General features: G+C 42.5%; 1 protein-coding gene across 1 annotated transcript in view; it reads left to right on the forward strand.

Moving 5' to 3' along the window:
- The first annotated feature begins 230 nt into the window (after window positions 1-230).
- The window catches only part of ptpn11b (protein tyrosine phosphatase non-receptor type 11b), a 149,889-nt gene continuing 122,518 nt past the window's right edge, over window positions 231-27,601 (forward strand). The window contains exon 1 of the mRNA XM_078238742.1: window positions 231-357. Within this exon, the coding sequence (XP_078094868.1) occupies window positions 239-357 (119 nt within the window). The 5' untranslated portion in view covers window positions 231-238. The remainder of the gene's footprint in view (window positions 358-27,601) is intronic.

Consider the following 27,601-nt stretch of genomic DNA (forward strand, 5'->3'; position numbering starts at 1 on the left):
TCAATCCCGCACGCTCAGGGGGGCGGGGCGATGTGTCAGTCGGTCCTCCCACAGCTCGCGCAATGTTTGATAGGGGGCGGGAGAGGGGGGGCGGGGTTGACAGCGGGTGGTCACGATTGGAGTAGGCGAACCGTCAATCAAGTAGACACCCGCTGCCGATTGGTTGCGGGGCGCCGGTGGGCGGAGGCGGCACTGAGCCCCGCCCCCCCGCCCCGCTTGCCCGGGGCAGCTGTCAATCATGCGCCGGTCCAGTTGCTCGAGCACCGGCTCCCCAGTCACTTCATTGCCCCTCACGCAGCCAGCCTGCAAAGTGCCACTGCCTTCCACCATCCCCTCAACAACCATGACATCCCGGAGGTAAGACATGACACAACTTTCTCAACCCATAGGATACCCAATCGTGTGTTTTTATTCCTCTTAAAGTGCTAGTTAAAGACTTGGGAACCTGTGTCACAATCCATGGGACTGGAATAGGTTGCAACTCTAGGTCGGTTCAATCTTGCAGGCCCTTGGGTCAAAATAAATAAGACATGTAATTTGATTTTTAATTTTTTTTACTGTGTCCAACCATTAATCTGGGTGAATTTATTTAGTTCCCAGTGTGTCTGGTTGTATTTGTGCATTTTGCTTCTATTATTATGCACTTGTCTCTAGAAGTTTCTTTCTGCTATAAGACTTTTATTAGAAATCCTCTGTCCATTTATAAACTCTGGTTTGACTTTCTTTCAACTCCTCGGCAATAAACTTCTTTACTTTTTGTTTGTTCAGTGCAGATGACAAGGCACTGTAATGATTGGTAAAGATGCATTTTACAATAATGTCAAACTCACAATTAACTTTTGAGGTTTTTATTTGAGGGTGCACCATGGGTGTCGACAGAGAAATGTAATTATTGAAACATTTAAACGTTTCTTTTTTCTGCTGTAAATACAAATTAAAAAAGGCACCGAGGCATTCTTGTTCTTAAAACAAGCATCACGATGTGAGGTTCTGTATGAAAACTACATAATTAATCACATTTATGTATTTTGTAAACATATTTAGGATGCTTTTTTTTACAGAAAGTTCTCTAGGAAAATAGTTGAGACCTTGCTTTCTTTTATTCAAGTTGTAAAGAAATTGTAATTCAGTGTGCTTGAATGTGTGTGTGAGCTCCAATTATAGCACTTTTTAAAAATCACCTGTCTCTGTTCATTCTAGATCCTTTTTGCAGATAGGATTATGTTGCTATCGCTTTTTAACATAAAACGCAAGAAAAGTTGAGATGGTAACTTTGTCAGATTAATCAAATCACTGGCACAAAGTATATTGAATGGGAAAGAACTGATACTCCAGATGGTATTAACCTGTTGTAAAGTTTGTCAGAGGATTCATGTTTGTGTTTACTCCTGTTTATGTGTTACCTACAAATGACTAATTTGTAAATCACAAGCTTGTTTTGGGGAAATAAAAATATATAAGGTGTGACTTTATACCAACTTTTAGTTTACAGTTTATTTCTGTTTGCCATTTTAAAAAATTGAATGGCAATAACATGCCAAAAGTAGTTACAATTCAATAACAAGTTCAATAAATGAAACATAATAACATTTAAAATGTTAAACTATTGCAAATACTAGTTTGAAACCTTGGTATCATTCAGAAAGCACTACTGGAACTTAAATGGTTCTTTTTGTATAATTTTTATTCATGCAGTCATTAAACTAACAATCTTTTATGCTGCAAGTATTTAGTTAATAACATAATTGAAGATGATCTGTTGGTAATATTGAATTTTAAGTATTAATGCACTGGGGAGTTTACCAAGGAAATATAAACTCGGGCAGAAAGTTTTGACTTGTCTGCAATATATTCACATAGTTTAGAAGTCAGTGCAGCTCCAAACATCTGGTCCATAATATAAAATGACACTAAGATAAAACTTTTTAGTTTTCAGCAAATTGGTTTAATAAATTACAGATTTGTATAATTGTGAACCACCTTAATGCAAAATGAACCAATCTGAGAGTTGTTGTCATATCAGTAAACATCTCGGGTGGGATTTATTTATCTGGGCTGTGACTGACCTGGTGACAGGTGGACAGAGAAGACCAGATAGAAATTACAGGGACTCATGTACTTTTTTAAGGGACAGCATATCTCTCCATAAAACCCTCAAGCACTTCAATCAGTGCCTGTTGTCAGATAAAAGTTATTTCTTTTAATCTTTTTGAAATTTGGAAATAATCAGTGATGGAGAGCAAGATGAAAATTTGTTTTGGAAAATTGAAATGATAATGGATTCAAAAAAGAATCCAAACGTTTTTCATGAGGGAATAAAATCTACAGATCCAATAACTCTATATTTCCAATCATCTTTCCGGACCCTCGACTCCTACCTGGGTATCTCGGAGGAGACCAGTTTTGGCGCTAAGGTGGAAGCAGTGACCAAGCTATGCTGTCTGTTGTGGGCTGACTTCAATCTCAAGGACCTGGACAGCTCGTAATAAAGCTGTGACATTCACAACATTAAGCTTCTGTGCAACATGATCTTTTGAGGTCATTGCTAGGCAAATCTACTAGAGAAGGCAGTCAACTGTAACTGTATAAAGCAAGTCACCGACTTATTTGTCAGTGGAAACACCTTGACTACTTTCCCAATGGAAAAGTGACAACAGCTGGAGAGGGCGCAGACCTTTTACTGGCAGGTTTTCCAGGTGTCCAATGCATTATAGATGGAGCTAATGTTGCCACACATCAAATGGAATGCATGTACAAACAAAAAACCATTGCATAAATGTTTAAGTGGTTTCTGACCACAGAAATATAATGCTGCACAGTAATGTTTATTTATCCAGGAAGTGGGAGCATCTATGAGTGTTTCTATCGTGCAGCAATCTGTGTACCCTATATTGTTTGAAAATCCTGAGAGAACCCAAACCTCTTGGGAGAAGGAATAATATCCTCAGTTAGAAACCACTACACAGCAACAGAGCTTTGAACAGTGAAACCCATTCCATTTTTGCAATGCTGTTGAATAATTGGATCTTAGGATCAATTTCTGCTTGGTATCATAGAATTCCTACATTGCAAATGGAGGCCATTCAGCCCATCGTATCTGCACCGATAACAATCCCACCCAGGTCCTATCCCGAGAACCCCTTGAATTTTACCCTGCTAATCTCCCTGACACAAAGGGGGCCATTTGGCCGATCGAGTCTGTACTGACCACAATCCCACCCAGGCCCTATTCCCGCAACCCCACACATTTACCCTGCTAATCCCCGACACTAGGGCGGCACGGTAGCACAGTGGTTAACACTGCTGCTTCACAGCTCCAGGGTCCCGGGTTCGATTCCCGGCTCGGGTCACTGTCTGTGTGGAGTTTGCACATTCTCCTCGTGTCTGCGTGGGTTTCCTCCGGGTGCTCCGGTTTCCTCCCACAGTCCAAAGATGTGCGGGTTAGGTTGATTGGCCAGGTTAAAAAATTGCCCCTTAGAGTCCTGGGATGTGTAGGTTAGAGGGATTAGCGGGTAAAATATGTGGGGGTAGGGCCTGGGTGGGATTGTGGTCGGTGCAGACTCGATGGGCCGAATGGCCTCCTTCTGCACTGTAGGGCTTCTATGATTTCTATGAAATTTAGCATGGCCAATCAACCTAACTCCCACATCTTTGGAGTGTGGGAGGAAACTGGAGCACCCGGAGGAAACCCACACAGACACGGGGAGAATATGCAAACTCCACACAGTTAAAGTCGGAATTGAACATGGGTCCCTGGCGCTGTGAGGCAGCAGTGCTAGCCACCCGTTCCGCCCTCAAATGACTTTCATCCCAGTTGACTTTCTACTGCTCTTAGATTCTTCAAATCACTGGATAAACGTTACCAGCTCGTCTCCCAATGATCTGCCCCTCTAACAACTCCTGTATCCTCTCCCTCCTCACTATTGACTCCAATCCTGAATAGTGCTATATAAATGCCAGATTTGTTTTCATTGGACTATCCTTGCAATAGGCATGAATCATAGAGTTGATTATTAGCCTTTACCCACTGGAATCTTGATAGGGAGGCAGGGTTAAATTATTTGTGTGTCTCACCTTTTTCCATTTGCTACTGTTTTTGTAGGTTACGTTTTTACCTTGTTTTGAGCAGGAAAACCGACAATGTCCTTCTGGGCGGCACAGTGGTTAGCACTGCTGCCTTACAGCACCAGGGATCCAGGTTCAATTCTGGCCTCGGGTGTCTGTCTGTGTGGAGTTTGCACATTCTCCCCGTGTCTGTGTGGGTTTCCTCCGGGTGCTCCGGTTTCCCTCACAGTCCAAAGATGCGCGAGTTAAGTGGATTGGCCATGCTAAATTGCTCCTTAGTGTCAGGGAGATTAGCAGGGTAAATACATGGGTTTACGGGGATGGGTGGGATTGCAGGATTGATGGACCGATTGGTCTCCTTCTGCATTGTAGGAATTTGATGATTCTATGATTCTGTCTGCCTATCAGTGCCAAGATATGAGTGCCATTTTAACTAGAGGCATATGTGAGAAGAGTGTTGTGGCTGTCTCTTTTTTCCCCTCTCTGGAGTTAGAGGTTTTGCTGTAGGTGTTGCTGTTCTGGAAGCTGCAGAGAGAGAGATCCTTATCTGTCTCTGAAGTCTGAAGACTGGAAGTTGCTGGAGACTATGTTGACTTCTCTGTTTTGCTGTCTTGAGGATATATCCTTCTCTGAAAATTGCTGCTTGGATCTCTGTCTGTAGGTGTTAAAAGCTGGAAATTTAGAATCACATAAGCATGCTTGTTTTAGTGCTAACTAATTCTGAAAAAGGGTGTATGTCTATGGGTTATTGCTTTAAAATTGGAACAACAGAGATAGCTAGCTGTTAAGAATTATACTGTGTCGTGTTTAAGTCTTGTGATTGGTAAAAGTTATGCTGATTCTTTTTGTTATAATCTAGCCGTGTTCTTAAATAAGCTTTGTTTGATAAAAGCTTCCTAGTGGATCCCTTGAACCACACCTGGAGTGAAACACCTTATGCTCATCAATACCAAAATCAAGTGTAAAACTCGGGGTCTAGGCTAACTTCGCAAAACGCCTCGGGGTTTCCGGCCTGTGCCTTAACAGGTGGCAGCTAAGAGAGGCTGTCACCATCCTATTATGGATGGCGAGCCACCCCCCCCCAAAGAACTGCCAGCTCAATCAGAGGACTAGCCATTCATGAGTGCCTCCAGGTGGAGTGGTTGCTGCTGAGGCAGGCTGTAGACCAGGAACCGACAGCAGGTAGGCAAAGACAGGATTTAAAATGAGAAAGGATTGAGTACTGGTATGCAGTTAAGGGTACCACACTTCAGGAATGGTCATGGAGGCAAAAGAGAAAGAGCTTTATTAAAATTCATTCATGAGATGCGGGTATCATTGGCTAGGCCAGCATTTATTGCCAATCCCTAATTGCTTTCAAGAAGGCAGTTGAGTTGCTGCAGTCCATGAATTGTAGGAACATTCAGTCCTGTTAGGAAAGGAGTTCCAGGATTTTGACTCAGTGACAGTGAAGCAACGCAATAGATTTCCAAGTCAGGATGGCGTGTGACTTGCATCTGCTGCCCTTGTCCTTCTAGGTGGTAGAGGTCATGGGTGCTGTCGAAGGAGCCTTGGTGAGTTTTTGCAGTGCATCTTGTCGATGGTACACACAGCTACCACTGCACGCTGGTGGTGGAGGGAGCCGATGTTTATCATGGTGGTGGGGTGCCAATCGAGCAGGCTGCTTTGTCCTGGTTGGTGTCGAGCTTTTTGAGTGCTGTTGGAGCTGCACTCATCCAGGCAAGTGGAGAGTATTCCATCTCACTCCCGACTTGACGGTGAATAGGCTTTGGGGGGGTCAGGGGGTGAGTTACTCACACAGGTGAACACTGCACATGTGTGAATAAATACAAATATGATGCAAGATATTGTAAAGAAAAATTGGGCTGTTTCGTTCAGAGTTTATGGGGTGATATATTAGAATATATCAAAATTATGATGGGAATAGAGGAATAGATTTTTTCCACTGAAGGATCTAAAACGATGCTCATATCACATAAAATTAGGACTACTGTTCATCGAGAGAAAATACCAAAATGGAATAATTGAGTCAAATGGCCTGGTTCAATTTTATAATTACTATGTAATTCAGTTGACCAATTGTCAAAAATCCAGGCCTTACCCTTTAGTTACCAAACCTGTCAATCAGTGGAATTGGTATTTTCCTGGTTACGTTATCAAAGTCCCTCATCAGTTGGAGCATCTCTACCAGACCTTCTGTTAATCCTCCTTGTTGGCAGCACAGTGCTTAGCACTGCTGCTTCACAGCAGCCAGGGACCCGGGTTTGATTTTTGGCTTGGGTCACTGTCTGTGTAGAGTTTGCACATTCTCTCCGTGTCAGCATTTCCTCCGGGTGCTCCAGTTTCTTCCCACATTCTGAAAGACGTGCTGGTTAGGTGCATCGACCGAACAGGCGCCGGACTGTGGCGACTCTGGGTATTTCACAGTAACTTCATTGCAGTGTTAGTGTAAGCCTTACTTGTGACTAATAAATAAACTTTGAACTTGTTCCAGCATTTGTACTTGCAACAACAACTTTGGAACAGATGTTTACATATTCCAAGACATAAATTGTTTTCAGCGAGCATTTAGTTTTATGCAAGACCCAAATTTGGCTATTTTAGCTGAATTCTGCAGAACTTTGGGGATTAAGATTTGAGGGAGTTCAGATTAATTGGTTTTCACTTCCTTAGAATTCTGTTCCCATTGAACATATTGAGATCTTTTGTGCACAAAAATAAGCCCAGAGAAATTAGACTAATTTTAACCATTGAAAGGATGCTAAACAGTGTTATTTTAGAAAAATTCTTAAAGATTGTCATCATTTTGTGCCTCTGTGTGAACAAATGTTTAGCAATGTAAAGAGTTGGCTTCCAACAGTGAAGGGAAATCAAAGGGTATGAAACTAACAGTTAGCCAATTTCCTCCGCATTGTAGTGACGTTGGCAGGGCTTTGGGAATTAAAAATAAAGTGCTTTTTACCAGTTCCTTTCTTCTTTGGGTATTTACATATCCAGTTGCTTTTGTCTCTTCAGTTTGCCTTGCAAAGTTATTTGATGCTTCCTTTTAACTTACTTTTAGTTTTCAGGTAAGGAATTAAACAAAGTAGCAAGCCAGTTCAAAATTCAGTCTCATTCATTTAAAAGTGCAAGTTTTGTACAAGAGACTACAGTACATTAAATCCGGCAACCTTGGGACTGAGCCCGTGCCAGATTTCAGTTTTAAAAAAAGTCGCAACACCTTACTTCAGTGAATAGGGGGATACAGGAAGACCAACTGATGTGATTACGAAGCACTTTAGGTTAATGGCCATGTTGCTGTTGATGTCAATTCATTTCTCATGTATTAGATGTAATAATTCTTTCAGCCATTGCTCCCCCCCCGCCCCCAAACGTTAGCACACCCTGTTTAAAATGAGAAAGAACCAATCAAACATATTTTAAAATACCCTGTAATTGTAACTGAAAACTACTTGGAGTTAGGCCAGCTGCAAAAAGGCAGCCAGTCCCCATGGAACTGAAAGGCTTTTAGGCACCGAGTGCAGTGTTTGAATTTAAGCCTATTTGGGTGACTTAATGGCATTAAAACGCAATACAGGTACCTTATACTGTAGCAAGGATAGACATATATCCTGATCCCAAATACAATACATAGTTAAACATTCTGCCTTATTAGATTCTGCAAGAATCGTTTGTTCTTTCTTATCCATTCTGTATATCTGCACTGGATGAGGTGGAGTCAAGGTTGGCTGGAGTACAGGGAAATAAAATGGCAGGCTTTCAGACACCATTCAACCATCGGGTTTGATGTACTCCTACCTGGATTATCAAAATTGAAAGTGCATGGAATTGGTTGAAACCTTAATGTGGGTAAGGAATTAGTTAGGAAATAGGGGACAGTGGGCCCTTTTTCCATCTTGAATCTAAGTGCTGGGTGGACTTGAAACTGGAGGTGTTTCAGATCCGACTTTTAGACCTGTTCTCAGGCACCCCCATGTGCATTCTGCCTGAACAAATATCAGCAATTCCGAATCGCACTGCAGAAGCCTGTGGGCGGAGTTTTAACGTGCCCGAAATCCTGCAGCTCCGATTGGCACCTCCAACTGCGCATGCGCAGAAAGAAAAAGGCTAGAATGTGGCTCTCCTGCCACATCGCTCCCGGGTCAGATAATGCCTCCACCTGGCCCCCACAGACATTGCCCCACCCCCACAACATTACTGACCCCCTTATCCCCCCCAACCCAGACCGATTGCAGGCCCCCTCCCCTCTTCCCGCCCCTCACTGATCACAGGCAGAGTAGCAGCGGACCCCTCCCTTCCCCCTCACTGACCTCAAGCAGAGTAGCAGCGGACCCCTCCTTCCCCCTCACTGATCTCAGGCAGAGTGGCAGTGACCCCCCCCTCCCCATTTCCCACCCCTCCATTTCACCGATCTCAAGCAGAGAGTCGTCGCACGCTCGGCACTTACCTCCTAACTGGCTGGAGCGCCCAAATCGGACTTTTGTAGAGCATGTCTGTTTCGCGCCGATTCTGGATGGGCAACGCGGTGGTAAAGGGGGACGTGCCGGTAAGGTTGGGCGTGCAGCCCATTAAGTAAATTTAAATGCATGCAAATGCATTTAAATGGCTGTTGTGCCCGTTTCGGGCGTAGGCCCAATCGCAGCCATTTTCGGGCCTTGGTAAAGGGGGAACTGGTGCGGAGCTGGGCGCGGATCGCGTTACTCTACCAAGTTTTTGCGCCTGAAAACGGGCCCAACCTGATGGTAAAATCGGACCTAGTGTGTACTGACAATGGGTATTCTTGGCAAGTTGTAACTAGTGGTGTCCCCAAGTGTGTCCATACTGGGGTCTTAGCTTTTCACTATATTTATCAGTGATTTCAATGATGGAATAGAAGGCTATATATCCAGGTTTGCTGACAATATTATTAGACGTCACAGTAAGTAGTGTCGATGGGAGCAGAATATTTTTAGAATGACATTAGTAAATTTACCCGAAAGAGCTATCCAAGTGGTCAAGCCAGTGGCAGATGAAGATTAGTTTACAGAAGTGTGAGGGCATGTACTTTGGATTTGCAAAAAGATGAGAGTACTTTCTAAATAGTAAAAAGTTAGCAATTGTGGAGGACTAGAGAGATTTGGGGGTCCACGTACTAAATGTGAGTTGCAAAAAATAATTAACCTTTTCTAAGGGCTGGAATAAAAAGAAGTGGAAGTTATACTACTGTCACATAATGTTCTGATTAGACAACATCTGGAGTACTGTGTCTGCTTCTGGGGACCTTAAGAATGACATAGTGGCCTTTGTGGGGTTGCATCATAGAGTCATTAGAAAGATATCAAATTGTTAAATTATGTGGACAGGTTGAATAGACTAGGCTTGAATTCCCTTGAGCATAGAAGATTAAGGGGTGATGCAATTGATGTGTTTTGAGATAATTAAAAGATTTGATAGGGTAGATAAGAATGAAACTATTTCCTCTAGTTGGAGAGTCCAGAACAAGGGGGCATAAGCTGAAAGTTAGAGCTAGGCTAGCTCAAGAGCAATGTCAGGAAGTACCTCTATATAAGGGGTAGTGGAAACCTGAAACTCTGTACCCCAAAAAGCTGTTAAAAGTTTTAAAGTTTATTTATTATTGTCACAAGTAGGTTTATATTAACACTGCAATGAAGTTACTGTGAAATTCCCCTAATCGCCACACTCTGGCGCCTGTTTGAGTACACGGAGAGAGAATTTAGAATGGCCAATGCACCTAATCAACACATCTTTCAGACTGTGGGAAGAAACTGGAGCACCCGGAGGAAACCCACGCAGATACAGGGAGAACGTGCAAACTCCACACAGACAGTGACCCAAGCCGGGAATCAAACTTGGGTCTCTGGTGCTATGAGGCAGCAGTGCTAACCACCGTGCTGCCATGCAGACTATGTCAATTGAAGATTTCAAAATTGAAATTTTTAGATTTGTGTTAGATAAGAATGTAATCGGAATTGGGACCAAAGAAGATAAATGGATTTGTGATTCAAATCAGAATACTGAATACCGAAACAGGCTTGAAGACTGAGTGACTGTCACATTTTGAAAACACAATGCTTGGAGGGGCAGCCTGATGATGCATTCAGTTTTCGTTAGAATTGGGAGCAATGCAGGTCAAAGTGCTGAGACACCTTATTTGGACTCGGACTGTCTGGACCCCGTAGACCTCACATGTTTATCAGCTATTTTTTTCCCCAAAATATTAATGTTTTTGCTGTAAACCTAATGTGGACAATTTATAGACAACATGTCGTAACACCACTGAGGCATTGCTAAAAATTGTGAATTGATGGTATTCTCCAGGTTTCAAATTACAAATTAGATTTCTGTAAATGATAGCAGAGGCGATTCAGAATACAGAGAAGTGACTTCAACTGTAAGAAAATTATTAATTATTTCTTGCTGTGAAATGGAATGAATGCTGCTTTAGGTAATATGAAGTGCATGAGGCAACAGGTTAATGTTCTCTCCTTCTATAGCTTTAGGCTTGCCTCTGCAAACAACATTTTCTAAGCATGTTGTCAAAAACAAATTGTCCAATTTCGGCTTTTTATATGTCAGAGTTTTACAGCACAGAAAGAGACCCCTCAGCCCATTGGGTCTGTGCCGGCTATGAATCACCTGTGCTGAAGGGTACTAAATTCCTGTTGCTTAAATATAAAGATTGCCCTGTTAGCATATTGGAGAACTAATCCTAGTCCATGAAATCTCTGTTCTTTCCAATTGCCTTGGTGTTACTATAGCAGAGATGTGGGGGCAGTGGGTGGGGGATGTGGGGGTGGAGAGGTAAGCTCCTTTAATGCCGATTTGCAGCGTCTCCCAAGTGCTGCCTGAGAGCAAGTTTAATAGGGAATTAGTGTCAAGGTCAATCATTGCCACAAGCAAAAACATTTAAGAAGTAACCTGAGTAATTTCACACTAAATTGTAGTAGTGACCATACCGAATTGTCATGACATCCAGTAAAGTGCATTTCCACTTAAGCCTTTCTGTTTGATATGCAGCTTAATAATAATGTTAAACCAATTGTGTTGCTCAAATTTGTTCATACTTGTTTATAAGCATAGTTCTTATTCAGTGTATTAATACAGTTCAATATTCAATTTTGCTCTTAAAGGAATCTGCTGAAGCTAAGATAATAGCCCCAATATTTATGGGGAGGCTGGAAGGTGACGGTGAGGGGAGATGGTGGAGTTCTGAATGGGCAAAAGAACAGGTTTCCTGGACAACTTGCAGAAATTAACTACAGATTGTATTTAAAACATTTTTCCACTAGGTTTCCAGCCTGACAGCCAACCTGATTGTCAGGCTGCCTGCCTGTGGAGTGCAAAGAGCTGTGGCACAAAAGGCTACAACATAGGAGTAGAGAACAGGGAGGGAGACGTCACTGGGAAGGGTGTATTTTGGGCTAGAGGAAAGACCTTGTTCAGGGGTCAGAGTGTGGGGAGAGACTGTAGTTGCGGGGAAAGATTGTGGTCGAATGGACAGGGGGGTGGGGTGGATTGTGGTCGGAGGGGAGGTGAGATCATGAGAAGGTGGGGCGTGTTGGGGAGAGGCCAGGAGGACGGGGAAGAGCATGAAAGTTGGGAAGAATTGTGGAAGGAAATCTGGAAGTGGGGATTCCAGTGATTATGTGGAGGGAAGCGGGTAAACTTGTGGAGCCTGGATTAAATGCATCATTTATGGAACCATTTCCTGGCAGATTTCCCAGCTCCTGAGATACTCAGCCAAAATGGATTTAAAAAAAAAAGCGTATTAAAATGGAGGAACACAGCTTCCCGAAGAGATTTTAGTAACTGACCTCCGTCCTGACAGCAGATTGAACACGCACGCACTGACAAAGCCGGGTATTGCTATCCCCATAGAGACTGACAACTTTATACAATTAAACTTCCAGTTAGCTGAAAGGATGACACAACACGATTTCGCACCTTACAACGTTTACCACAACAAACAAACGAAAAGCACTATTAACTAAACTCTATTGTTGTAGGCAACATATACTTTAAACTATAGAACAGAACTTTCAACTTTTACTTTTCAATAAAACACAAAAACCCTTCACAGGTAAATAATCATTTGATCTTCTTGGAACAAGTCCAAAGTGATTCTCAGCTCCTGAGGGTTTACTTTCATTTTCTTTCACAACCTGCAACTTATAACCCCAGAACTCTCATGGTGAGGGATTTTCTTGGCAATTCTCCCCCTCGTGTAGCTAGGTGAATCTTCCGGTCTCATTTCAAATCCTCACAAACATGGTCTTTTCAACCAAGCACGGACTTCCACCTGAATTCCTGCATGGTGAACTATCCAGTCTTATGGCATCTAGCTGCTGCTGCTCTTCTGAATCTGGCAGACTACCTGTATCAGAGTTTCGGGGACATTGTAGAAACTCATTACCTCTCAAAACTCATCTCTATGAGAATGTAAATCACACGGTCCTTGTATTCAGGTAGAAATGCTGATTAGCTGTTCTTGAGACCCCAACTCTATCCCTTATCTTGTAAGTAAATGGACAGTTTAAAGCATAGCTGTTTGCAACCTGGCATTCTCAACCCTTTCCTGGGACTTTGGGGACTAGCAACCCAACCATTAAACACAGCTTGCTGCTGCCATTTGCTGGGATTTTACGACTTCGCTCGGGCGAAACTCGTAAAATCCCACCCGAAGCCAAGGGAGAAGTCCGTTCTGCGAGCCTCACCTTCCCCAATTCCGGAGCGGGTGTGTCGGTAAAATTCCGGCCATTGTCTCCAAGTGTGAACACCTTGACCTTCGACCTTTCAAAATAACCCTGGTGTTCCTTTCATTTTTAACAGCCATGTCACCCTTACTTGCTAGATAGACTTCAGAGGTCACCAGACCCTTTTCAGTTTCCCCTAGATTCAAGCCATAATCCCAAAACAACAAACTTAAACCTCATATTTGGAACATTTGGCTATTAACAAGTTCACGTGATGCTGTTTGTGATGCCAACAGGGGAGTGTCATTCATCTCAAGCGATGTACTTGCTCGAGCCTTAATTAATTGTGCACATAAGAAGATTAAGAATGAACAAAATCCTGTCCTTCTCCAGAGAACAATACAGATTATATCTCTAGGCGTAATTAGTGTTGAAACATTTATGATTTAGATCACTGTTATTGTTGATAAATATAACTGTATGCCATCTTTAAATGATTATGGTTTAGGGCTGGATAGAAGGAGCATGATTATAGAAGCGTGCAGATATTACAAAGCACCAATAAAGTAGGTGCGGAGCACAAGAAATGGAAACATTAACATTGATGGAGGATCTTTTTAAGACAAATATTGATATTGGCAATAACTTATTCACACAAAAATGATCAATTAGTTGGAGTTAGATGTTAGGGCGGCACAGTAGCACAGTGGTTAGCACTGCTGCTTTACAGCTCCAGGGACCTGGGTTCGATTCCCGGCTTGGGTCACTGTCTGTGTGGAGTTTGCACATTCTCCTCGTGTCTGCGTGGGTTTCCTCCGGGTGCTCCGGTTTCCTCCCATGGTCCAAAGATGTGCGGGTTAGGTTGATTGGCCATGCTAAAATTGCCCTTAGTGTCCTGGGATGCGTAGGTTAGAGGGATTAGTGGGTAAATATGTAGGGATATGGGGGTAAGGCCTGGATGGGATTGTGGTCTGTGCAGACTCGATGGGCTGAATGGCCTCTTTCTGTGCTGTAGGGTTTCTAAGATGTGTGATGTGGTATATCAAACCACCCCCCACACCACCTTACCCCCCCCCCCCCCCCCCCAATTGAGCTCCAGGCATGCAGCAGATATCAGTGTTTTTTTTCTAAATGGTTGAGTTAAATGGGCCAAATGGTCTTGCAGATTTGTAATTGAAGCCCTAGCTATTTTTTTGTTATTTCCAGCAAGACTTAACTCCATCTTTCTAAACATCCAATGCAGAAATACTTGTTAGAGCAGATAAATACATGTTCTAATATGAATTAAATGAATATGCATATAAACAAATTAGGTGCAGGAGTCGGCCATTCGGCCCCTAGTACCTGCTTTACCATTTGATAAGATCATGGCTGATCTAATTGTGGTCCCTACTTTCCAATCCACTTCCTTTATCCTTTGATTTTCTTGTCAGTCAAGAATCCATCTATCTCGGCTTTGAATATATTCAATGACTCAGCCTCTGGGGAGATGAATTCCCTCTGAGAGAAGAAATTTCTCCTCATCTCTGTCTTAAATGGGAGACCCTTTATTTTTAAACTGTCCAGGAGTTCTAGTATCGCCCCAAGGAGAAACATCCACCCTGTCAAGTCTGCTCAGGATCCTCATATTATATTCATCGCTACAGATTAGTTTTTGAATTGCCAGTGGCTGTGATATTGCAGTGATAATAGTGGTGAAATGTGTGTCAAATAATGTGAAAATCTGGAAATTATCAGTAATTTTATGCTTCTCCAGAGGAGGCAATGTTGAGTTTCCTCCAGAGTGCAATCATTGGGAAATCTCTGAACGGAGAACATTGCTCTTAGACTGTGAGTCTCTTTGTAAAGTCCCTTGGAAAAAGTTGCACTATGTTGAATGACGTGTAACTGGACATTTAACAGTATACTGACTTCATAACTACTGCTAAACGCTGCACTGGCCCTGAAAAGTCAATTTTATATTTGTGGCACATCAAATTTCTCCATTCTGATAAATTTGACATTTTATATATTTTTAAACATTTGTTTATCTTTGAATTGGGATGTAAAATAAAATGATCATTTATTTTGACATCTGAAATTTTAAGTTAAAGGGGTTCAGTGGTTCTAACTTCCTGGTTTGCTGTGGTGAGACTAGTCCAATGTGACTGCTGTTTACCTTGCTTGCTGACAGCATTACTGCTGCACGCCTGGAGCTCTCCTAGACTTTTGGGAGGGGGGGGGGGGGGGGGGGGGGGGAGGTGGTGTGGGGGGTGGTTTGATATACCACAGGTAAGAAGAAGTTTGTGCCACAAGAAAACGCTTGATCTTAATGGGGCGACTTTCTTCAAGGTCAATGTGAAGCAATGACTGCATAATCCAGACCAATATTTTAATTGTCTTCAACACATTCCATTGCTGTAGAAGCATTAGTTCATCGTTTCAGATTCATTTCTTATTTGCTTGCGCGTTCTGTCAATAGTAAGGTGGCAAAGTACTGCACCACCTCCGGTGTGAAAAAACACTGTCATGGATTTGCTGCATTTGATTGCTCCTTACATTATCCTGCCTCTTTCATCCTGATCCAAATTCAATCCAAACCATGTTATATCATTGGAAATGTGGCAGCATCACTGCAACCAAATCTATCATGAATGTGTTCCCAGAAAGCTGATTCTGTCCTTAAACCATTTAAAATGAAGTTTCTTGATCATTTACGGTAATTTGAGATAATACCCTATATACTGATACAGTAATGTTTATTTTGTTTCCTAGCGGATCCCAAAGTTGAGCTAAAAAATTACTTGTGCTATAAAATGCTTCTCTTTATATTTTTCACATTTTGGCATGCAATTTTAGCTTTAAGAGCAAGAAACTCCATTCCATCTTGAATTATTGAAATATCTTAGCATTACATAGTTGTTGATTTCCACTTTTACCAGTCTAAGGTTGTTGCATCAAGTTCATTTAAAGAAAGCAATCTCTTCCTTATTTGCTGTTTCTTTCTCCTGACGTAGCTACACCAGTTCTTCCTAACCGTTACATAGCTTTTGTGATGGCAATGAAAAACTAATGAAGTCAGATGCTAATTGTTCAAAACAATTATAGAGAAATTTACTGTTTTAATGAGAAGTGAGATTTCTAGGCCTGAAAACCCACAACCTGGTTTCACCCTTTGTAATAGTAGTGGAGTAGCACTTGCATCACTCTTCTCATTTTAAGTGTTGTAACCTGTTGGAATTCAAAGGAGCGTGGCATACACATATAGGCCGGAATTCTCCGACGTCGTATGATGTCGCCACCGCTGCCAGCGAAAACGGATAATTTGGCAGTCGGCCAAATCTCCATTCACTGCAGAGGGACCAGAGAATCCCAGCGAGATCGCAGAGTTTTGTCCATAGTGTGTGGGAATCTAACTTGTATTGGTGCACCTGACGAGGTGGTGAGAGCAAGAATTTGCAACGTTGAGCAGTTTACTTGGGACCAGCACCAGCAGCTTTGGTAGAAGATTGGTGAAATTTGCATTCCAGAAGACTGCTTTTCTTTCAGCAACCAGAAAGAAACCATCTTTTCCCACTTCCAATTGTTTGATTACTTTTAACAGTGCTGCAAAGCAGCAGAGGAGAGATTAGTGAAAATTCTAGTGGGTGGAATTATTCTACCAATCTGCCATTGTGACATCAGGCTACAGGAAATGGATATCTGCTTTCCTCCATCAAATCCTCACTGTACGTTGAATTGGGCATAGTCTGTCATAAATTGTTTCATCCCAAACTCCAACCCACTTGACCCGATAGCTCAGTTTGAACTCACAACAAAAAGTGCTGTTTTTTGAGGACACTGCCTTTATGACTAAGTTAAAATATTTCAGTAAAGTGTTGGACTATTTAAAAACAATACTTAATGTAATGGTAAGATCTTCAGTACTATTACAAAATTGTAATTATTGAACTGTAACACTTGGGAAAGTATTAGGTGGTTTACTTATTATGTTAACTTTGGGTTTTTTTTGTTTAGTTTAAGAATATCATAGTGTGATACACTGTGCTAGCATAGGGTGAGTTGTGTCTGTGTGGATTTCCTCCCAGAGTCCAAAGGTGTGCAGGTTAGGTTGATTGGCCATGCTAAATTGCCCCTTAGTGTCCCGGGATGTGTAGGTTAGAGGGATTAGCAGGGTAAATGTGTGGAGTTGTGGGGATAGGGCCTGGGATGGGATTGTTGTTGGTGCAGACTTGATGGGCTGAATGGCCTCCTTCTGCACTGAAGGGATTCTATGAATTGAGCATAACTGAGATGTCGGATTTGATGGCCTGTTTTCTGTGCTATAAGTATTATGTATTACAATGTATTGACAAACTGCATACATTTAATTTTAAACATGTGCTTCAGCAACGATAGCAACTGGTTCATAAAAAGCCAGACAAATGCAACCCAGCCAATTAGCTCCCCATCAGTCTGCTTGATCATCAGCAATGTGATAGAAGGGGTCATCAACAGTGTTGTCAAGTGGCACTTAGTTTGCAATAACCTGCTCACTGACACTAAGTTTGGGTTCTGCTAGGGTCACTCAGCTCCTGACCCTTTACAGCCTTGATCCAAATGTGGACAAAAAAGTTGACCTCAAGAGGCGAGGTGAAAGTGAATGCCCTTGACATCAAGGCAGTATTTGACAAAATGTGGCAGGCACCAGAGAGCATTAGCAAAACTGAAGTCAATGGGAATCGGGGAGAAAACTCCCCACAGATTGGAGTCACGTCTAGCACATAAGATTGTGTTGGCTGTTGTTGGGCTTCAACATCTCGGTTCCTCAGGGTAATGTCCTAGGCCCAACTATCTTCAACTGCTTCTCATCAATAACCTTTCCTCCAAATTAAGTTCAAAAAAGGGGGATGTTCACAGACGATAATGTTCAGCACCAGTTACAACTCCTCAAATACTGAAGCAGTGCATGTCCACATGCAGTAAGACGTGGACAAAATCCAGGCTTGGGCTGATGTGTGGCATGCCACTTGCCACTTAAGTGCTGGGCTATGACCAACTCCGACAAGAGAGAATCCAACCATCTCCCAATGACATTCAAGGGCATGCCAATTGTTGAATTCCCCTCTGCCTATCAACATCTAGGGAATTACCACTGACCAGAAATCGAATTGGACTAGTACAAGTGCAGGTCAGAGGCTGGGAATTCCGACAAGTAACTCAACTCCTAACTCTCCAAAGCCTGTCCACCCATCTACTCGGCTTAAGTCAGGGGTGTGGTGGAATACTCTCCATTTGCCTGGATTAGTGCAGCTTCAAACACTCAAGAAGCTCGCCACCATCCAGAACGAAGCAGCCTGGTGATTGTCACAATAAGCATTCACTGCCTCCACTGTCGATGCACAGTAGCAGCAGTGTGTACCAGATGCACTGCAGGAATGCACCAAGGCATCTTTGATAGCAGCTTCCAAACCTGTGACATCTACCACCTTGAAGGACAAGGCTAGCAGACAAATGGGAACACCACCACCTGCAAGTTCCCCTTCAAGCCACACACCATCCTGACATGGAAACATATCAGCGTTCCTTGATTGCCAATAGTCAAAACCCTGGAACTCCCTCCCTAACAGCATTGTGGGTGTACCAGCACCACATGGACTGCAGTGGTTCAAGAAAGTGGCTCACCACCAGCTTCTCAAGGGCAATTGGGGAGTGACAATAAATGCTGGCCTAGCCAATGATGCCCACAGCCTGTGAAAGAATAAAATAATTATGTAACCCAACTACGAGCAAGAGTGGGACTCTGACTTTCTTTGCTGTGTGGAGTTTGCACATTCTCCCCGTGTCTGCGTGGGTTACCTCCCAGGTGCTCTGGTTTCCTCCCACAGTCCAAAGATGTGCGGGTTAGGTTGATTGGCCATGCTAAATTGCCCCTTCGTGTCCCGCGATGCATAGGTTAGAGGGATTAGCGGAGTAAATATGTGGGGTTCTGGGGATAGGGCCTGGGTGGGATTGTTGTCGGTGCAGACTCGATGAGCCGAATGGCCTCCTTCTACACGGTAGGAATTCTATGATTCTTTTCCCTTCCCTCTGCTTGTTTCTCTGCCTCTACATTCATCAGCCTATAATTCTTTAACACAGCATTATTTTTAATTTATTTGATGGATTGCTATGACTTTGCCAGTTTTCATACTCTTGATCTTGACGAAGTAAAATAAACTTGAAAAAGGAAGTGCATGTGCAGAAAGGCAGGTTGATGTTGCTGAAATTGAAAGCCGCCACCTTTCATTTTTCTGTTTTGCTGATTGTCGTGGTCTTGAAGAATAGGTCTGGTGCTTTTACATGAGGAAACAGAGGAAGGAAACTGCAAGTTCGAAAAAAAAAATCACCCTCCTTTACACAGAGAATAAAAGTACCAAATAATAACTGATAACAGGCTAACTTTAAGAAGAGTGCCTCTGCCATCCAGACTTGGCTGCTTTATGGTGAAGAATTTTAAAATGTAAATATATTTTGTTCACTATTCAGTGATTTAGTTTAGAATAATTGCTATAACACTTTGTATAACAAGTTCATTGGCAGTGTTGTGTCCTTGAATTGCAGTAATGGCACAGGCTGCCTACTGCTGTGTAATAGTCCTTAGCCGTTTAAAACTCCTTTCATGAGCATTCAGGAGTGATGTTTGCATTTTGAGATTTAATGATCAAAGATGACTGACTGGATTTGTAGGGTCCACACAAGTATTACTGATTTTCTCTTAACACCTTTTAAGTTTGTTGCTATGTTGTCCTTTGGAATCGACATGCTGTAACTGAAACATTTGGAATAAGTGGTTGGGTTGAGAGGTTTAGCACAGCCACAGGCACAACGTGTTTAGTGATAATTGTTCTCAGATAGTGGACTTGAAATTGGAAAAATGTCTAAAATGCCCACCGAGCAAGGACATCAGTTGGAAAATAGATGACTTAACCTCAAGTTTCAGCTAGAGACACTTTGTCAGAGTTAAATAGGGAAATAATGCATTTTCATTCTATGGAAAGCAAAACAGGGCAGGGAAAAAATAATAGCAAAGTGTGATCATTCTAATCATTGATGACCATCAGGTTAACAACAACTATTTATGAACTAACTCAAACGATGTAGAGTGCTTCGACATGCGTCTTCTCCATTCAGCTGTTGGATCGATTCTGATGGTAAAAGCCTGCGCTCAGCCCCGGGATTCGTGCGCTCTCCCCCCCCCCCCCCCCCCCCCCAAATTGGGCAATCGGGTAACATGACCCTCCGGATGGGTTAGGTTGATTGGCCATGCTAAATTGACCCTAGTTTCAGGAGGATTAGCAGGGTAAATGTGTGGGTTTACGGGAATAGGGCTTGGGTGGGATTGTGGTCAGTACAGACCCGATGGGCCAAATGGCCTCCTTCTGGACTGCAGGAATTCTATGATTCTATGACCCTCCGGACAGTCACTCCTTAAAGGGGTTCACTACTACACAAATATACCAGGCTGCAAATGTCAAATACTGGTACAAACAAACCTGTGAATAGTGCTTTTAAAAACAAAATGAGGATGATGAGTGAAGATCCAAAAATGTATGGGTTTGGTTGACTGGCCGCGCTAAATTGACCCTTAATGTCAGGGGGATTAGCAGGGTAAATATGTGGGGTTAAGGGGATAGGGCCTGGGTGAGATTATTGTTGGTGCAGGCTCGATGAGTTGAATGGCCGCCTTCTGCACTGAAGGAATTCTATGATAAGCATGCTGCTTCATGTATAAATCACCCTGGGCTGTGAAAAGTATTAGGAAAAACAGGAGAGACAACAGCTTCAAAAGGGAAAAAAAACCAAATTGGAACATGAATGGAGGAAGTTGGCAGGAAAGATGCAGAAATTGTGAGAAAGTGATTGTGCTGTCCTGATTATGTAGCTTCTCGTCATCTCGTTTTAACTGGTTTGAGAAATATTCCACGTAGTCGAGCATTCCTGGAATCCTAAAAGAAGCTTGGGTATCACTGAATTGAGAACATTAGGATTTTAATATCTGATTTTTAAAAAAAGTATCATTCATTTCTAATTACTTTCAAATTACTCTCTTGTATTGCAAATAATTTTTTGTTCCGGATGTAAAATAACTTATTTGTGCTATAGTAAGTGGCAATTGTACCAAGTGGCGGTGTTTATGGAAGAGCAACAGTATTACAAAAATAAAGTACTTTCAATCTCCCAAGGGGATAAAGATTTATCTGCGTATCTTTCCTAATACATTTCACAGCCTAGGGTGATTTACACATGAGACAGCATGCTTATCATAGAATTCCTTCAGTACAGAAGGAGGCCATTCAATCCATCGAACCTGCACCGACAATAATCCCACCCAGGCCCTATCCCCTCAACCCCATGTATTTACCCTTCTAAATTGACCCTGGCATGAAGGGTCAATTTAGTATGGCCAATCAACCTAACCCATTTATCTGCATAGTCGTTTCAGTGACACCACACACTCAGTGGATTCCTCAGAGGCAAACAATGCCATGGGACACTATGTGCAGTCTATATAGGATTCCTCATTTTAATATCATTGAAGAAATCAAGCAGGTAGTGGGCCTGGTGCTACATTAATGAATTCCCCCCACCCCCCCATGTATTTTGGATTCATGACAATCATTTTTTTTTAAGGTGAAAGATTTTCACAAGGGTTATTATGTTTCCCTGGGAGTAAATTTTAGTTGCAATAATTTTGCGTGGAGGATGAGATGATTTTTACCCTTATGAATACCAAACTTTTACAATGTTGACAGTCAGAATATTGGACAAATTTTATTTATTTTGGTAAGTTCTCAAGAAGTGTAGTCCTACTTATCAAAAAATATTCTTAATTATTGCATTGTGGTACAAAGTTTAGATGAATGGTGCCCTTTTTGAGTGCTGTGAGTAACTTTAAACATACAAAATGGGATCACGCATGTGTACTTATGATGTGAGTTGTCTGGATGTCATATTAGTGAGGGTTCTAGTGTGCACACAGTGAGCACATTCTGAATGTATGCAGAGTAAGGAGATCATGACGCCAACCAATACTGTCATTTTGGAGCTCAGCACTCCAGGTGACATGGTCTTTTAATTGCTTATGGCCAAGTGTTGTCCTATGGGGAATAGTTGGACATGGTAGGCTTGTATCTGTTGAAGTTTCGAAGAGTAAAAGTCGACTCGACTGAAACATAAGATCCTGAGCAGGATGCTCTCTCCTGTGGTAAAATCTAGAATTAGGGTGGCTGTTTAAAAATAGGGGGGTCACCCATATAAGACAGAGATGAGGAGAATTTTTTTTCTCTTAGAAGGTCATGGGTTTTGGAACTCTTCCTCAAGAGGTTGTGATAGCAGAGTTATTGAATATTGTTAAGGCAGAGGTAGATAAATTCTTGATAAGCCAGAGGGTGGAAGGTTATTAGGGGCATGTGGAATTGAAGTTACAATCAGATCAGCCATAATTTTATTGAATGGTGGAACAGGCTTGAGAGACCGAATGGCCTACACCTGCTCCTAATCCCTATGTATGTTTGTAAGGACTCCCTGTCAGTGCTATTTAAAGGGATCATCAACTATTTTTTTAGATTAGTTGTTAATTGATTTCTACTGGCTATTGCTAACATTGTTCAAGTATTTGGTGCTTTTTACAATTCCTTAAAGTTGGTGAAGTCCACAGGGAGTGATGTAGTCTGTGCTGCTGGTCCTGGTCCTGCATTCAAGGCCTCTGCACAAACCAGCTGTTCCCAGTCATGGGGCTGTAGTGGGCATTCCCCTTGGATTGGGAGAATGAGTAGTGGGTACGTAGATCAGGGCAAGGTTGCAGAAGAGGGAGGAAGAAGAGGAGGTGGTTCTCTGCAGTAGGTCATATCTGCTCGGGATGTCCAGGGAGCAGTTCTATTCCTTGAATCTCTGGTCTTAACTAAGTAGGTCCGCGCTAAATTCTCACCCTGTTGCAGCCATATCTGAAACCACAGAGCAAAGGGGATGACTGTATTGCCATTGACTGTGAAGGTGACTGTGGCCATGAACTTAGCATCGGGCTCCTTACAAGCTGGAATAGCAGAGCTTTGCAACATTTTGTAGTTTGACATCCACTTTTAAAAAAGGGAGGTCACTCCTGCTCTCTATTCAGAGAGGGCTGGCTACATATTCTTCTTTCCAGTAGAGGGAGTGCACTAGCAGCTTTATGAAGAGCGCAGGATGCCATTGACTGCTTGCGAGTTACTTTGTGTGGGTATTGCATGTGTTCTTTGAGGTGTATGGCAGCCAAAATGATTTCCACTCCAATGTCCAGGTGTGTGACTTTACACAATGAATCATTCCGACGAATACTTCATATCCTGGCAGCAGTTGCAATGCCTTTGTTTTGCATCAATCTGCTATGCCATCTGCATTTGACTCACCATGACAAACCAAAGGGTGACTACGAGGCAACATGGATTGTTGCTGACAACATAGTTAATAAGGTTAGTGCACAATTCGTGCACAAGGCACATGGAATGTTCTTCTTCATTGGCAGAGATATAGAATATAAAAGTAAGGATATAATGTTGGACTTGTATAAAACATTGGTAAGGCCACAAGTGGAGTACTGTGTGCAGTTCTGGTCACCACATTACAGGCAGGACCCTATTTGCTCTGGAGAGAATGCAGAGGAGATTTACAAGAGTGTTGCCAGGGCTAGAAAAGTGTAGCTATGAGGAGTGATTGGATAGGTTGGGGTTATTTTCCTTGGGATAAAGAAGGCTGATGGGTAACTTGATTGAGGTGTACAAAATTATATGGGGAAGCGATAGAATGGACAGGATAAAACCGTTTCCGTTGGCAGAGAATTCTAGAACTAGGGATCATAGATTCAAGATAAATGGCAGTAGGTGTAAAGGGGACATGAGGAAGAACCTTTCTTATTCAGAGGGTCGGAGGTGTCTGAGTTGGTTGTGGAGGCAGAGACACTAAACTCTTGAAAAAGTATCTGGATCTGCATCTTAAATGCTATAAGGTACAGGGCCTGGGCTGGGTGCAGTGAGGTGGGATTAGAAAGGGCACCTGTGTGTCCTTAGTCTGGCATGGACAAGATTGGTTGGATGGTCTTCTGTGCTGTAACTTTTCTATGGTTCTAAGGTGGGCTGCATGCATACAAGGAAGGTCATGATGTCACATGAAATGCAAATAGAGCAAACCACTGATATGCTAAAACATCAATTCTGTTATCTGTACCTTTCTAGAGGAGTCTAACAACACCAGGTTAAAGTCCAACAGGTTTATTTGGTAGCTGCTCCTTCGTCAGGTGAGAGGGAGTTCAGAACTCTCATTCACCTGACGAAGGAGCAGCGCTCCGAAAGCAAGTGGCGTTTGCTACCAAATAAACCTGTTGGACTTTAACCTGGTGTTGTTAGACTCCTTACTGTGTTTACCCCAGTCCAACGCCGGCATTTCCACATCCTTTCTAGAGGAGCATTGCATGACTTGGCAAAGTGAGTGTCAAGCTTCATTGTGGTCTGCTGCATGCTGCAGTCAGAGTTTTACAGCAAGAAGCCATTCGACACATTGTTTGTGCTAGCCATCCGGCGGTTAAGCACCTATCTATTCTAATCCCAATCCCTAAAGTCCTGTGCCATCTTGCCAACATGAGGGGACAAGCTCTTGTCACCAGCCAAATGGTGAGGAGAAAAAGAGAAGTGATTTCCAGTGCCAGCCTCAGCTACAATGTTACATCCCTTTTACAAGGAGCAAGACAGTAGTGCAGCCTAATGCCAGCCTCTTGACTATTATTTGTCTTGCTGAGGTGTGAAGCCAATTAATAGTGAGGTTTGTGTTTAGGTGCAAGCTGCAATAATCTAAACTAGCAGGCAGCACTAAGTTGACTTGCTGTCTGCGTCAAAAACACCAAGCACTGGTTAAGTCCACAGGATCCCTGTGCTCTTTTTTTTGGTGTGGAGATGCCGGCGTTGGACTGGGGTAAACACAGTAAGGAGTCTAACAACACCAGGTTAAAGTCCAACAGGTTTATTTGCTAGTGCTAGTGGCGTTTGCTACCAAATAAACTAGCTAGTGGCGTTTGCTACCAAATAAACCTGTTGGATTTTAACCTGGTGTTGTTAGACTCCTTACTCTTTTTTTTGGGCCACATTGGTATTTAATTGGAACAATTTATAGCAAATAACTGGGGAGATAACTGCTATCGTAGTCAGACAGTTGCTCTTTTCCTTCACCAGCTTGCTGCACTTTAACAAGTCATTCAAAGTGGTTCAATAATTGAAATTAGTTGCAACACCAGAGAATTCTAGAACCAGGGATCATAGATTCAAGATAAATGGCAGTTGGAAAAGCTGACAATGAATGAACGAACAAAATCAATTTATATGTGTGTCTTCAGGAGCTCCCAAAGCACTTTTTAGCCACTGAAGTCCTTTTGAAGTATGGCCACTGTTGTTCTACATTACAGCACGGCAGGAAAGGTATTTATACTATTTCACACACACTAAACCTTATGACACTAGATTATTTTTCCAAAGGAGGAGTATTGTTTATGTTAACATTAATAGAAACATTGTTTTAATCATTTATTTTTCTTTTGGTGGCCAGTTTACTTATCTGATTTCCTCCCCTTCCTGAAACCACATTTTCAATGATCTAATACTGTTAAAATTACAGTCTGGTTCTTCTAATGCATCTCCTAAAGTAAGTTTCCCATATATATGATTGTTGTACTTTAATAGACCTAAGAATGTTATACTGTGTGTTGCCCCACTCTTTCAAGAATCCTTTCAGAAAATGCTTTTTTTATGTTGTCTTATCTGCTTCATAGAAACTAGAAGCAGGGGTAGGCCATTCGGCCCTTCAAGCCTGCTCTGCCAATCGGCCCTTCAAGCCTGCTCCACCATTCATTTTGATCCCCCCGCCATATCCCTTGATTCCTTTAACCGCAAGAGCTATATCTAATTTCGTCTTGAAATCAGGCAATGTTTTTATGATAGTGAATTCCACATTTACCACCCTCTGGGTGAAGAAATTTCTTCTCACTTCAGTTCTAAAAGGTTTTCCCCTTTATCCTCAGACTATGACCCCTAGTTCTTCATTTCATGCTTCTCACAAAATCATCAATCCCCAAATATTTATAAGAAATGATACATTCGGTATTTATTAAATATTGTTTGGACCTTGTTGTCTGCTTTGTGTCCATCATCAGTCTTTTGACATGAGGATAAATGGGGATTGACATCTTTTGTACTATGGGATGTTAGTCCAAGTTTTTCAAAATGGCTTAAGCCATAAGTGCTGACATGGACTTAAAGTAAAAAGCTTGAACCAACAATCAAGAGTAGGAAGCATGCTGTTTTCCAACTCTACCTAATAATGTTTGGCTTCGAGGCAGACTGCCAGATGCATCTTTATAGCTTGGAGACTCAATATACTGCATTTCTCTCTGGCTGGTTTTCCTTGGAAGTGAAATAGAGAACATTGCAGGTTGAAACTGGGCTCTGTGGCCCAACTTCTGATGCTGTGAGGCCTCGTAAACTACCAAAACGATGTGAAAGAGTGAACCGGACATGATACCTGATAAGGGGTTAATGGCGCACAGCTACATAACTGCTGCCTGCCTGTAGAGCTGGTAGATAATGACATTGTATGTTAGTTAGTTGCCAGTGCATTTTGGAACTCTTGTGCTGCAGTTTCTGCTTTCTTTTAACCTTGCAGAGATGAACACATGTTCAACAGCATGAAGGACCCCATCCCACCGATGCTATTTGCATGGGTGGCCTAAGAATGTTTCCTCTTGGCATTGAGCATGACTGGGAGAATGAGCAGAGGTTACACAGAATAGGGCAAGCTAGAGGAGGTTGAAAGAGGAGGGTGTCAGTGGTGTCCCTTCCCAAATAGTCATTACTGTCTCCTCAAAGGGGGTTAAACTGCACAGGCACATCTCTCCCCCTCCAGTTAATTCCTGCAGTGTCCTATTGCTCTCCATCTACCTAAAAAGAAAAATGTGTCAGTGAGTGCCATGCAATATGTGATGTGGATGTCACGATTAAAGAGCTGCCATTTTGTGCAGCCTAAATGTAACAGTGCTAAGTGTGTGAGGGTGAGTTAGCCTCGGGTGATTGTTGTGGAATTTGCACGTTCATCCCGTGTCTGCGTGGGTTTCCTCCAGGTTCTCTGGTTTCCTCCCACAGTTCAAATATGTGCAGGTTAGGAGGATTGGCCATGATAAATTGCCCCTCAGTGTCCCAAGATTTGTAGGTTAGGGGGATTAGTGAATACATGGGGTTACGGAAAAGGGCCCGAGTGGGGTGCAGTATCGCAGAGTTGGTGCAGACTCGATGGGCCAAATGGTCTCCTTTCCACCTCTTCCATTAAGACCTTCATTGCAGCCTCAAAAAAGCTTGGTGTATGCCCTCTCCTTCAGTCAGCGATATATGAATTTTCTACAGTGCAATATTCAGAATGATCCAGTGCCACCAGCAGCTATAATGCACCTCTCCTTTAAGAGGTACAGGTTAACTTTAACTAGTGCTAGGCGCTCACAATAATGGGCCCCCTGCCAAGGCGTGAGGCCAATGAATAGCACGGATTGTAAGCGCTGTACCTGTTTTTGGGGGTTTCTGTTTAAACCCCTGTGTCTGATAGGAAATATTCCCAATTTTCCTTTGCAATTATTATTAAATAGGATGAAGGGCAGCTTCATTAAATAGGATGTTTGGATGGCAGAGAGAAGATAAAATTAAATTGAATATTTTCAAATTCAAGTTCTTAACTCCTATGTATTACCTTGAAAAATAAGATTGATTCAGTGAATTGCTTCTCCTCACGTGCGATTTACCAGTTCATGTCTCTGCTTGTACGTTGAGTCATTTCAATGA

Source organism: Mustelus asterias, chromosome 22 (assembly GCF_964213995.1).
Source record: "Mustelus asterias chromosome 22, sMusAst1.hap1.1, whole genome shotgun sequence".
Classification (NCBI taxonomy): Eukaryota; Metazoa; Chordata; class Chondrichthyes; order Carcharhiniformes; family Triakidae; genus Mustelus; species Mustelus asterias.